This window comes from Hemiscyllium ocellatum, chromosome 4 (assembly GCF_020745735.1).
Source record: "Hemiscyllium ocellatum isolate sHemOce1 chromosome 4, sHemOce1.pat.X.cur, whole genome shotgun sequence".
NCBI lineage: Eukaryota > Metazoa > Chordata > Chondrichthyes > Orectolobiformes > Hemiscylliidae > Hemiscyllium > Hemiscyllium ocellatum.
In genome coordinates this window covers 94126100-94140793 of record NC_083404.1, presented here as the reverse complement: position 1 = coordinate 94140793, position 14694 = coordinate 94126100, and the positions used below count along the sequence as shown (strand labels likewise).

The window sequence follows — 14694 nt, the reverse complement described above, 5'->3', positions numbered from 1 at the left end:
TTTGTTGAATGATACCTGGCACGTAGGAAGATGATTGTGGTTGCTTGAGGTCAGTCATCTCAGCTCCAGGATATCCCTGCAGGAGTTCAGGGTAGTGTCCTAGGCCCAACCAGCTTCAGCTGCTTCATTAGTGACCTTTCATCCATTGTAAGGTCAGAAGTGGGAATATTCACTGCTGATTTTACACAGTTCTGCATCATTCACAACTCTTCAGATAGTAAAGCAATCCATGTCCAAACACAACAAGGCTGGATACTGTCCAGCTCTTTAGCTGAGAAGTGGCAAGTAACATTCACACCACTTAATGACCATCACTAATAATATACAATCTATTCACTGTCCCATGACATTCAATGGTGTTATCGTCAATTAATGCCCCATTATCAATATTCTAGAGATTACCATTGACCAGAAACTGAAATCTCTATATAAATACATTGACCACAAGAGCAGGTCAGAGATATACTGCAGCAAGTAACGATCTCCTGCCTCCCTGAAGCCTGTACCCCATTTACAAGGCACGTGTCAGGATTGTGATGTAATATTCCTCCTTTGCCTGGATGAGTCCAGCTCCAACAGCATAGAAGAAGTTTGACACTGTCCCGTGACAAAGCAGCCAGCTTGATTGTTACCATATCCACAAGCATCCACTTTCTCAACTACCCATGTTTAGCAGCAGGTGGGATGTACTATCTATAGGAAGCAATGCAAAAATGCAAAGATCCTTAGATAGCATATTCCAAAGCCAGAACCAATTCCATCTAGGAGGTTAAAGGCAGCTGATACACGAGAATACCAACACCTGCAAGTTCCTCTTACCATTGTGACTTGGAAATATATTGCCATTCCTTCACTGTCACTTCGTCGAAGTCCTGGAATTCCGTCCCTAATAGCATTTTGGGTCTATCTATAGCTCATGGACCAAGGTAGTTTAAGAAGGCAGCTCTCCACCACCTTCTCAAGAGCAACTAGGGACTAGCAAGCACAATAAATGCTGGCCTAACCACAGATGCCCACATACCAGGAATGAATGGGAAAAAAAAGTCCTTTGGTTAAGAACTTCGATGTAAACAATGACTTTTGACTTAAACTTTCGTTAAATGGGTCACAGGATCTTCTGGCAACAATGTATGACAGAGACCCAAACATATGGGATTAGATTGGGTTTGGATATCTGGTGGGCATGGACGAGTTGGATCGAAGGATCTGCTTCTGTGCTGCACATCTCTATGACTCTCAGAGAAATTTAATCTTCCAGTAAACAACTGAAAGAAATGACAAATCAAAATGTCATGTTTACAAGCTTTAACTGTACCGAAAACTGTGGATTAAGCACAACTTTTGTTTGTAGGCAACTTATACTTTAAATGATAGAATGAACAGTTCCCTCGTAATTATCATGTCTTGCAACAACAACTGTAATTCTGTGGCCAAACAGTTCACAGTTTGTCCCAGCTACCAATGGGTTGCTTCCTTTTAACTTTCCTAGATGGGCAACTTCTAATCCAAAACGTATTCTCACTGTTGTACTATAGGTTTCCTCATACGGCTAGATGAACCTCCTATTAACTCTTCATGAGCTTGGTCTTCAGTTATAGCTCAAGCTGCTACTGAATGTGTGGCAAACAAAAGAGCCAGTACTTATATTGCTTCAGGCGCAGACCTGACCGTTTTGCCGACATGCTGTCTACCACTCAATTGGCTGTAGAACACTCGAAACAAACGTGCAATTCCAGTACAAGATATTCCTGAGTTTACTGGGAAGCCTGTAATCTGATATCAAAATGACTTTATCTTCTCCAAAGCCGATTAGTTATCTTTGATCCCAACTTTCATTCATCTTTAAAATAAAAGATAAGTTACAGCAAAACTGATTACAACCTGATACCTACAGCATCTTTCTGGGAGCAGAGTCTATGCATTGTGGAGTAGAAATAGCTATCATTGATCAAAGTATAAGCACCTTATATTTTCCTCTCATAAAACTACAGAGTGATCTGCAATTATAAAACCACCCACTCAGATAAACTCCACCTTAGATCATACGAATCCCAGCATCTACCCTGTATTCAAATAAAAAAACCTTTTTTTAAGCAAAGATAGCAGTTAAGAGCCAGCTATACTGCTGTGGCCTGCAGGTGTACATACGCTAGACCAGATAGGGCTTGAAGTCAATGAATCAGATGGGTATTTACAACAATTGACTAATTTCATAATCATTATTAATGAAGCCAGCATTTCATTCCAGATTGGTTGATGAGTGAAAGTTAAATTCCCTCAGCTGCTGTCGTAAGATTTGATTGCCACTGACTCCAAAGTGCTTTGAGATGTCCAGTGTGTGCACTACAACCTTTAACAAATCTATCAAATGATAACAAACAGATAATCTGTTGGCTGTTTCTAGTTCAGTAATGTTAATTTTATGCTATACCATTGTAGACTTGTCTTCACACAAATGAGAAAGAGCACTTACATCTATCAAGTTGCATACGTGAACATTTTAAAAGTGTTGCTGCATCTCTCAAAGAATCATATCTGATACTGCATTTTGAAAATAAAATTTGACTGCAAGAAAAATTCAGTTGTAAGTCTGGGTAGTTATTTGTCATAATCAACAAGACACAGTTATATGACAGCTTTCAGTTCAATTACAACAGCACTAGGAACCACTGACACCAATAGACTGCAGTGGGCTAACAAGGCAGTTCATCATTACCTTTTCAAGGGCATTTAAGGATGAGCAGTAAATGCTGGGTTTGTCAGCTACTCCGACATCACATTACAAATATGAAAAAGGTCTAGTCAGGCAAATGTTTATACACAGTACTCTGCTCAGCAGCACCCAAACACCTAACATTTTCGATGTCAGCAGAATCAAATGAAATATTTACCAAACAGTGTAAAGGCAAATAGTGAAAAGTAAAAGCTTCCCACGGTTTGTTTGACTGTGGGATATGAAATAGATGATGGATTTGAAAGGCTTCAGGCTGGATTACAGTCCCTCTACATGAGCATATTTGAAGGTGAGAGATACATAAAACAAAGTGGATGGCCTTCTTGGTCTGTCTTCCATATTATGATAGGTGAAAAGGCATCAGGCAGTGTAGCGATTGGAACCGTGGTCAGGTGGATCTCACTTACTGAGATCCTTGATTGGGCTGGTTAACTTGGGCCAAATCAGGAAGTCTTGGCTGATATAAAAGGGGATGCTGTGCACGGTTTTTCATGGGATTGGACTGTCTTGTCTGTGTTTGTTACTGTTTCCGTTTTGATGACTTAAGGTAGGATTTGAGGTTTGCCCTCATTTCCCTGTTAACTGATTGAATGGTGAGGTTTGGGGTTTGGTCTTGCTGTCCCTTCCACGATAAATAGTGTTTTTTGGTGTGAACTTCTGCTTTTCGTTTATTGCCAGCCGTTTGTATTTTGTATGGTTTCATAAAATAAAAGAAAGCAGGGTATGCAGAAGGTCTCCTCAGTCTAGGGACTGTTTTTCAGCTGGCTGTATAGAGCACATGTAAATAAATGACTTAGTGGCAGGATACTGGTCTTTATGCAGTTATTTCAGGAAGCCCACCTGCCTTTAGGCCTGTCAAGGTCTACAGTTAACAATTAATGTTCAATGAAGGGCAATAGTCTGCCGTCACTGCCATTGTATGAGCAGCAGAGGAAGGTGGAGGGAGGCAAGGCGAGTACAATAGCAGCTTTGACTGTGCAGAGCTGCTGTTTGGAAGCAAGGAGATGTCACATCCCAATTTTGGACCTGTATTTAATACAGGCACGTCTCTCCCCCAAAATCATACATCATCAGGCCCCCCTAATAATTTAAACTTCAATCCACCACCATGCCTCCTTCCTAGCATGTGCTCATTAGTCTCATCCAAAATTCCAGACTTACCTTTAGAACTTCTATCACTACCTCTTAAGAACTGTCCATATGAATCCTGGTGCTATGGACAACTAAGTTGCTGGTCAGAAAGTCCTCTCTAACTCAATTAAAAGATGCTCATTATTCAATGTTACTGTGCAGCAGCTACACTGTGGGTTGGCAAGCTGCTGACTGATATTTTGGTTTTGATGGGAGGGTGCAGGGGTAAAAGAAAATACAGTGCCCTGTTAAATCCAGCACATAGTTTGCATCTAGCTGCAGTGCCTCCATGTACTTCTAATTGGGAAGCTGAACACAGAAATCCCATGTATAATGTTCAGTCTTTACTTGTTGCAAATACAATGGAATCCATCACTGTTGCAGTAAAACAAAGAAACCCTCTGTTTTAAAGCACATTTTCAAATGTCAAAAAATGCAAGGAGTTATATACATCATTGCAATATATGTATTGCATTGGAGAATACCATACTTTTGAGTGAATTTAAATTTCTGATTTGTTTATAAATCAGCATGCATGGCTAGTTGAAGTGCTATTGAGGTGAATTAGACTAAGTGGAGGAAAAAGAGAGGGTGAAAAGATTGGTCAAAACACACTAACTGGAGAATTTGATCTAAAAAGGACACAATGAATACTGTGTGCCCCAAACTTCAGTAGCAGTAATTTCTTCAATATTTACATTTCTCCCATACATGTAAGCAAGTAAAGTTGCCACTGGACCTTAGGGCTGCTGTCTCATTAGAGAGGCAGCTGGTGGTTGTTTAATGGAGGGTCACCATGCCTCAGGCAAGGGGAGAGATTGAGCTGGACAGTCTGACATGGTAACCTCAGCTGATACAGGAAGTGAACACATACTGTTGGCATCACTCTGCATCACAAACCAACTGCCCAGCCAACTGAGATAACCAACCCACCTTGCTGAATGGGAATGACTCTATAAAACAAGATTTGTTATGCATGTTCACTGTAAAATCTCACATAAATATACAAGGTAGTTATAAATTATCCTCAAACAATACTTTACATTACTATCACTTAATAGTAAAGAATTTGAGCATTGCTGAAAAAGAGATTCACAAGAATACTAAAGCAAGAACATTTCAACTAAAGCTGTTCCCTGGTACATTTTCCATAGCAATGCCTTTATCAATCAGCATCAACTTGTCAGGCTTGATTTTAAAAACCTGGTTAGTTAAGTAGTGTATTTTCCATGGCAATGTCTTTACTCATCAAGAATCTGCTTGCCAGTCAATCAGTAATCTTTTCTCATAGAGTTTAAATGGTTGTTCCCTTTGAGATTTGGTATTCTTGCAATTCTATCCTGGCAAGTGTAATATGCAAAGCTAGGACTGCTCATCTCTTTTTCAGCAACATCCTTTCAATATGCATGGATGCTGAATTTAAGGCATCTACAGCAATAATTATAAATTAGCATACATAATTTTAATAGTGCAAATATACTTTTTCATAAAAGAATTTCCTTATAACGCAACATGTATTGCATAAAAATACTAAAATATGGCTAATCAAAGAAATTTATTTTAAAGGTAATTCCTTTCCAACAATCACCTGCTGCAGTAGCTGAGAAATCTGATTTTCCAGTTTCTTTATTCTTATTTCATTGAATATGTTGACAGTGTTGTGATTCCTGTATTGCTCCACTTCCAGTGATGAATTGGAGTCTGTGACAAACATTGGTGCTGCAGGATCAGTTATTGTCGAACGAAGACGATATTGAGCAAGAACCTGATCAATCTTTGGTGTGATCACGGGTGGTACCCCTGAAACCTATTTTATTTAAAAGGGATGTAAAAGGTGTTTGAAATGATCAGCTATCACAGTGACATTTTGATGTAGTATTTTAGTCTTTGCATTAAATTTTAAAAATGTATTTATGAAATTGTACTATTTACAGGACCACAATAATTAATATGCTCACAAGGCTGTAAAATTCTTGCAAGATGTCCCAAGTGAAAATTTTGAAGTAATTTCATTTGAAAATCATGCAATTTCCAAAATTTATCATAACCATATATACTAGGAAAATTTTTAAACCACATAAAATTAAACAACAATGCATCTCTTCAACATAGGAAGTATTTCTTTGACCAGTAAGCTTCAAATGGTTAGGAAGGAGAGATCACAGCTGGAGTGAGTTACATCCTGATTGAGGAGATAGTTTGCGAACTTTAGATGCAGCATGGAAATTATGCAAAAGGGAAGTGGTGCCTTTTTCTGGCTTATTTAGCTCATAGTTTGTAGGTCTAGTTAAACATCAAAAACTGATGCCCAGAATTGGGGATCCACAACAAAACAAGGAGTGACATCACAGAAAAACCTCTAACTTATTGGTTGGTAATAGCTGGTAATTTGAATAGCTATTATAAGTTGCTCTCAAATTGAAGGTAGGTGGAGAAATATTTAAAAATTACACACTGAAAGAGAAGTGGTATTTTTTTTCAAGCAAAATAAGGCCTACATAAATAAAAGAGAGACGCAGGACCAGGTAATTAGTTTTACCTGCATGAGCCATTCAGGAGAGGGAAGAAGAGGGAAATGTAGTTATAACGTGTGATAGTACGGTCAGAGGAATAGACACAGTTCTCTGTAGCCATGATCAAAAGTCGTGAAGGTTGCGTTGGCTCCCTGCTGCACAGGTCCAGGATTTCAGATCTGGGCTGGAGAGGAATTTGGAGTGGGAGGGGAAAGATCTAATTCTCATGGTCTAACAATATAGATAGATCAAGGAGAGGTTCTGCTAAAGACTAAAGAGCTAGAGGATAAATTTAAAAGCAGAATAAAAATGGTAATAATCTCCAGATTAATACCTAAGTGATGAGGTATGTTAAGTTTTGGTTCACAAATGTGGAATTCACAGTAGGCATAGTGAGACACAAACTGATCGGGATCAATGCCTACACACTTCATTAATGTTCAGCCTCCCATCCTACCAATTCACCCAAAAAAAAAGAGACACTGAAAAAATTTGACAAAAGCAGAATGAGTACCTAGTGAATTCAGCTTGCTGCTTGCTCTAAACAACCTATATGTTGAAATCCAGCTATCTCAGGACTTGCTCAAAGGACACTGGACTCCCTTATACCACACAATCACAGACAATGGCATGTAATATATGCACACCTGTAAGAACCCTCCCATCACATCCTCAATCCAGTTACAGGACACAGAGAGGGGGTGTCATTTTTGACGAGAGGTAGCATTACAGCTGTATTGTGGGAGGATATTCCTGGAAATACATCCAAGGAAGTTATTTGGGTGGAACTGAAAAATAAGAAAAGGATGATCACCTCATTGGGATTATATTATAGGCCACCCTAATAGTCAAGGGAAACTGAGAAACAAATTTGTAAGCAGATCTCAATTATTTGTAAGAATAATAGGGTAGTTATGGGAGGGGATTTTAACTTTCCAAACGTAGGCTGAGACTGACATAGCGTTAAGGATTTACATGGAGAGGAATTTGTCAAGTGTGTATAAGAAAATTTGCTGATTCAGTATGTGGATGTACCTACAAGAGAAGGTGCAAAACTTGACCTACTCTTGGGAAACAAGGCAGGGCAGGTGACTGAGGTGTCAGTGGGGGAACACTTTGGGCCAGTGACCATAATTCTATTCGTTTTAAAATAGTGATGGAAAAGGATAGACCAGATCAAAAAGTTGAAGTTCTAAATTGGAGGAAGGCCAATTTTGACAGCATTAGGCAAGAACTTTTGAAAGCTGATTGGGGGCAGATGTTTGCATGTAAAGGGACGGCTGGAAAATGGGAAGCCATCAGAAAATTCGTGTATCACTGGACATTGGAGTGCAACTGGGAAAATTAACAAACAGTGAAATTCACAACTCATCTCGGAGGAACTGCTGGGTGAAATTCACAGCACAGAATCAGTTAAGTTAATTGTTGTTTTAAGTCTGTCCAAGAGAAAGGCTGCAGTAGTAAGTATAATGGATTCTTTCTTGACTATATGTTTTTGGAGACAAGTCTCTTGATTAAACTTAAAATATAAGCCATAGCTATTAATTTAAGCGGGGGCAGTGTTTGTAGAGGAAGAAGACGGTGTTATTTTCTGGGTCTTTAGATTTTGAAGGAGCAAAAATGGCCTTTGCAGTGATATGTACTTCTTTTCAGATGTGGCAATTTAAAGAGAGTTTAAGGGTTACTGTGGATTATATCTGTCATAAATGCTGTTGGATGCGAATCTTATCAGATCGAGTGGATCAGTTGGAGAGACAGATAGAAGCGATGAGAAATTTACAACAGCAACAGTATGTGATGAATGGTAGTTATAGGAAGGGGAGAAAGTCTCAAATACAGTCATATAGATGAGTTAACTCCAGGAAGGGCAAGAGAAGTAGGCAGCTAGTGCAGGAGTCTTTTGTGGATATACCCATTTCAAACAGGTATGCCGTTTTGGAAAATGTAGGGGGTGACGGATTCTCAGGGGAACGTAGCACGAACAGCCAAGCTTTTGGTATTGAGATTGGCTCTAATGCAATGAGGGATACGTCGGCTTCCAAGAGATCAATTGTGTAAGGGGATTTTGTAGTTAGAGGTACAGACAGACGTTTCTGTGGCCAGCAGAGAAAAAGCAGAATGGTGTGTTGTTTTCCTGGTGCCAGGATCAAAGATGTCTCAAAGAGGGTGCAGAATGTTCTCATGGGGGAGAGGGGCCAACAGGAGGTCATTGTTCACTTGGAAACTACAACATTGGAAGGGAAAAGGTTGAGATTCTGAAGGGAGATCACAGAGATTTAGGCAGAAATTTAAAAAGGAGGTCCTCAAGGGTAGTAATATCTGGATTACTCACAGTGCTACGAGCTCGTGAGGGCAGGAATAGGAGGATAGAGCAGATGAATGCATGGCTGAGGAGCTGGTGTATGGGAGAAGGATTCAGGATACAAATGCTACAGGAAGGATAGAAAGGGAGGCAAGAGAGGAAGGGGAGTGACATTTTTGATAAGAGATAGTATACAGTTGTGCAGAGGGAGGATATTCCCGGAAATACATCCACGGAAGTTATCTGGGTGGAACTGAGAAATATGAAAGGGATGATCACATTATTGAGATTATATTGTAGATCCCCCAATAGTCAGAGGGAAATTGAGAAACAAACTTGTAAGGAGATCTCAGCTATCTGTAAGAATAATAGGGTAGTTATGGGAAGGGATTTTAACTTCCTAAACATCGACTGGGACTGCCATAGAGTTAAAGGTTTAGATGGAGAGGAATTTTTTAAGTGTGTACAAGACAATTTTCTGATTCAGTATGTGAATGTACCTACTAGAAAAGATGCAAAATTTGACCTATTCTTGGAAAATAAGGCAGGGCAGGTGACTGAGGTGTCAGTGGAGGAGCACTTTGGGGCCAGCGACCATAATTCTATTCGTTTTAAAATAGTGATGGAAAAGAATAGACCAGATCTAAAAGTTGAAGTTCTAAATTAGAGAAAGGCCAATTTTGAGGATATTAGGCAAGAACTTTCGAAAGCTGATTGGAGGCTGATGTTTACAGGTAAAGGGACGGCTGGAAAATGGGAAGCCTTCAGAAATGAGATAAAGAGAATCCAGAGAAAGTATATACCTGTCAGGGTGAAAGGGAGGCTGGTAGGTATAGGGAATGCTGGATGACTAAAGAAATTGAGGGTTTGGTTTAGAAAAAGAAGGAAGCATATGTCAGGTATAGACAGGATAGATTGAGTGAATCCTTAGAAGAGTATAAAGAAAGTAGGAGTATACTTAGGAGGGAAATCAGGAGGGTAAACGGGGACATGATTTGCTTTGGCAAATAAAATTAAGGAGAATCCAAATGGGTTTTCCAAATATATTAAGGATAAAAGGGTAACTAGGGAGAGAAAAGCAAGGCAGCCTTTGTGTGAAGCCGCAGAAAATGGGGGAGATACTAAATGAATATTTTGCATCAGCATTTACTGTGGAAAAGGATATGGAAGATATAGGCTGTAGGGAAATAGATGGTGACATCTTGCAAAACGTCCAGATTATGAGGAGGAAGTGCTGGATGTCTTGAAACGGTTAAAGGTGGAAAAATCTCCAGGACCTGATCAGGTGTACCCAAGAACTCTGTGGGAAGCTAGAGAAGTGATTGCTGGGCCTCTTGCTGAGATATTTGAATCATCAATAGTCACAGGTGAGGTGCCGAAAGACTGGAGGTTAGCTAACGTGGTGCATCTGTTTAAGAAGGGTGGTAAAGACAAGCCAAGCAACTATAGACCGGTGAGCCTGACCTCGTAGTGGGCAAGTTGTTGGAGGGAATCTTGAGGGACAGGATGTACATGTTTTTGGAAAGGCGAGGACTGATTTGGGATAGTCAACATGACTTTGTGCATGGGAAATCATGTCTCACAAACTTGATTGAGTTTTTTGAAGAAGTAACAAAGAAGATTGATGAGGGCAGAGCAGTAGATGTCATCTATATGGACTTCAGTAAGGCGTTCGACAAGGTTCCCCATGGGAGTCTGATTAGCAACGTTAGATCTCATGGCATCCAGGGAGAATTAGCTATTTGGATACAGAACTGGCTCAAAGGTAAAAGACAGAGGATGGTGGTGGAGGGTTGTTTTTCAGACTGGAGGCCTGTGACCAGTGGAGTGCCACAAGGATCGGTGCTGGGCCCTCTACTTTTTGACATTTACATAAATGATTTGGATGCGAGCATAAGAGGTACAGTTAGTAAGTTTGCAGATGACACCAAAATTGGAGGTGTAGTGGACAGCGAAGAGGGTTTCCTCAGATTACAACAGGATCTGGACCAGATGGGCCAATGGGCTGAGAGGTGGCAGATAGAGTTTAATTCAGATAAATGCAAGGTGCTGCATTTTGGGAAAGCAAATCTTGGCAGGACTTATACACTGAATGGTAAGGTCCTAGGGAGCGTTGCTGAACAAAGAGACCTTTGAGTGCAGGTTCATAGCTCCTTGAAAGTGGAGTCGCAGGTAGATAGGATAGTGAAGGTGGCATTTGGTTATGCTTTCCTTTACTGGTCAGAATATTGAGTACAGGAGTTGGGAGGTCATGTTGCGTCTGCATAGGACATTGGTTAGGCCACTGTCGGAATATTGCGTGCAATTCTGGTCTCCTTCCTGTCAGAAAGATGTTGTGAAACTTGAAAGGGTTCATAAAAGATTGACACGGATGTTGCCAGGGTTGGAAGATCTGAGCTACAGAGAGGTTGAACAGGCTGGGGCTGTTTTCCCTGGAGCGTCGGAGGCTGAGGGCTGACCTTATAGAGGTTTACAAAATTATGAGTGGCATGGATAGGATAAATAGACAAAGTCTTTTCCCTGGGGTCGGGGAGTCCAGAACTAGAGGGCATAGGTTTAGGGTGAGAGGGGAAGATACAAAAGAGGCCTAAGGAGTAACGTTTTCACGCAGAGGGTGGTACGTGAATGGAATGAGCTGCTAGACGAAGTGGTAGAGGCTAGTACAATTGCAACATTTAAAAGGCATCTGGATGGGCATGTAAATAGGAAGCATTTGGAGGGCTATAGGCCAGGTGCTGGCAGGCGGGACTAGGTTGGTTTGGGATATCTGGTTGACATGGACGAGTTGGACTGAAGGGTCTGTTCTGTGCTGTACATCTCTATGACTTCAAAGTTTGCACCAGGAACTTTCTTGTAACGCTACAGCAAGGACATTGTATGCTTAGAGACATACACTCAGCTCATGGGCTGGACCAGGCTGCATTTCTGAGCTCACTGTCATAATGCTCACTTATCTTGCTCTTTCTTGAATGTTCACAGCCTTTCACTGCCTTTTGTGCTTTGCTCTCACAGCCAGAGATATCGGACTCATATTAATACGGTTTTGCCATGCCACTTATCACAGTCCCAAAGTAAGGAAGCTTGTCAGCAGGCCTCGGCAAAGCCAAGGGAATAAAGTTTGCTCAGGGGTTTTCAGAACAAGATACCATTCCAGGACCTGCTTGAGACTATTAGAGTCAAGATCAAAATGCGTAAAGAGTTGAATGACAGGCAGCACATCACCTGCCTCGACTCTTTCTGCCTTATTATGGTCTGTCTTCCTCCTGGAATAAGACAGATAGGGATTGTGGAACACAAAAAGTGGATGGCACTGCTAACAGTGTTGGTGCAGGTAGGAAAGGATCTTGAGGGAGAGTGTGGACAATGTAGATGGCAAGCAGGAGTCAGGGGTTGAAGAGAATGATGGCAAGTACAGAAGATGGTGAGGACAACAGCAAGAGTGGTAAAGCATAAGGATTGGTCACGAATGACCAGTTAAGAATCTTAATCGATTGTGGGAAAGGAAACTTATTCTTCTGATGGTAGGGATCTCGACAATGTCAACCCAACCAATTAACTTCCCCTTCTGCCATATTTTTCCCCTCACGTTTTGGGAACCGAAGAGTCTGCCCATTGACTGTTTCTCTCCACAGATGTTGCCACCTCTGTGGTGTTTCTCCATTGATTTTTGTTTGTGTTTCAAACATCCAGCAAATGCAGCATTTTAGTCTTGCACAAATAAAACTGAGTCACTTACGCTTTATGAACTACACTGCCATGACCTGAAAATCATAAACAGCTGACAGTCTGGACAGTCCTGACCTATGAAGTGAAAAAGTAATCAAGCACAAACCTTTTCCATACTTAAGTTAGACTCCGATGATACCAAATACTCCAAGTAGTCTTCCAAACCAGGCAGATCTGAGGGAACTCCTTCATTTGAATGGATAGATTCACCAGATCGCTTAAGTCCATCTAGTACGATCAACTGAGTTAGAGATTGAAGCATCATCTCTCTATAACCTGAAAATGTTCGAACAACTTTCAATTGCAATGGCTAATGCAATATGATTTACACAAAGTGTAAGAACAACGACCTAAAAGTAATAGACGCTAAATAGATTCCGCATTATCTTTTCAGTTTCAATTTATTTCTTAATTGTGTGTCAAAGTATTAACTTTAAAAATTTAAGAAAGCCAATTAGTTTGTGCTGTTAACCTGTGCATCAAGCAAATTATGCATTGATCTTCTATAGCTCGTAGAAAATCCCAAAGTTTTACTGAAATAAAGATACCATAGAATGCCAATGTATTTTTTGCATATTAAGTACAGGTATTAAAAAAAGTTACAAATACTGATGTACAATCAAAAACTATAAAACTGACAACACCAGGTTGTAGTCCAACAGATTTATTTGAAAGTCCTAGCTTTCAAGAGTACTGTTCCTTCTTGGGTAGCTGTGGAGCAGGATTGTAAGATATCATTTATAGCAAAGATAACTGTCATGCAACTGAAACGATATATTGAACAAACCTAGATTGCTGTTAAGTCTTTCATCTTTTAAAATAGTTGCAGGTTTCGGTTAATTCTAAAATGCGTTCTAAAAGGTGAAAGACTTAACAGCAATCTAGGGTTGTTCAATATATCATTTCAGTTGTAATCTTTTTCTTTAATTTCTGTGTTTAATGATCCTGCTCCACAGCTACCTGATGAAGGAGCAGTGCTACAAAAGCGATCGCTATGAGGCAAACTAAGATCGCGGACCTTAAACAAACTCAGAGCAGCAACAATGACCAAAAACAAATCCAGGAAGGAGCACATCCCACCTCCTACGACAAATGGAATGACAAGCGAACATTAAAAGTCAGACAACATTAAATTGATAACTGTATAATCTACATCCAAAATAATCAGGAAAGGAATACCAATAAAGAGGAGCTGAGGTACACTTGAGTTGTTGAGGGCGTTTGGACAAACATCCAGATTAAGTATATTGCACCAACCATCTTATATGATGGGGCAGGGACAATTATATCCTTGCTATTTTTGCACACTTAGCAAATGGGTAGAGGATTTCCCAACTGAACCAACATCGCTCAAGTCACAGCATCTTAACCCAGCAAGTTTTTACTCCATGGGATTCCTTTACAGCATAAAGTCAGACCAAGGCACTCATTTCACTGCCCAGTGATGCAAGATGTATGAACACTGAACACATCACATACCAGCCCCCATTGAATGGGATAGTGGAAAGAATGAATTTCACTCTTAAGCAGCTGCTTAGAAAGGTCATCTAGCAAAACACCACCACCAGCAACACAGTTTTCCCCTCTGTGTGTTTGTCACCAACATCAAAACAGTCTTCAACTTCATGGGATTCATTCCCCATGTCCTTATGACGAGATGGAATATGACAGGGATTGAACACCTGCTGGGTATGGGTTTATTGGAACCAGATTCTCAGCCCTTCGTTATGATAAGACAGTCTAAGCATTGCTGCACAACACACAAGCTGCTCAAAAGGCAGCGGCTATTAGGATGCATTAGGGAAAGAAACAAAGTAAAATCTTCGATGTCAAAGTCATCTCCACTGAATTTAAAACAGGGCAAGGCATATCTTGCTCCAGACCCTCCAGCCAGGAACATTCCTGTCCCCCAGTACTCAGGAACCTCACTCAGAAGTGGGACAAGGTTAGCCCTAGGTTAATGAGACTCTGGTCAATTCCAGGAAGACCGAATGTTATACAAACCAGATGAAAGCATACGGCTCCCAAAATGTAAACCACCATTTTCACGTTCCTGGAAGGATTTGAGACATCAACCTCAGGCCCTCACAGTTCGTGAGTTTAGGAATTGGTGGCTAAGAACCAACCTGCAGCCCATCAGAAAATGAAATGGATGGTGGTCTGGCCATTCATTAGGGAGTATAAGTGGCACTGGATCCCACAGGATGTGTCTGGTCTGGTGCTCCAATGGGGAGGCTGGAAAGTCAGTCCCCAGCAGCTGGAGCGCACTGTGGGTACACCCCAACAAA

At 40.7% G+C, this 14694-nt stretch overlaps 1 protein-coding gene across 2 annotated transcripts in view; it reads right to left on the bottom strand.

Annotated features, from left to right (window-relative positions):
- The window catches only part of lrrcc1 (leucine rich repeat and coiled-coil centrosomal protein 1), a 194609-nt gene that overhangs the window by 125082 nt on the left and 54833 nt on the right, over positions 1-14694 (bottom strand). For both annotated transcript variants that reach the window (XM_060824397.1, XM_060824396.1), the window contains 2 exons: positions 12513-12682; positions 5454-5672 (listed from right to left, as the gene is read on the bottom strand). In XM_060824397.1, coding sequence (XP_060680380.1) covers positions 5454-5672; positions 12513-12682 — 389 coding nt within the window. The remainder of the gene's footprint in view (positions 1-5453; positions 5673-12512; positions 12683-14694) is intronic.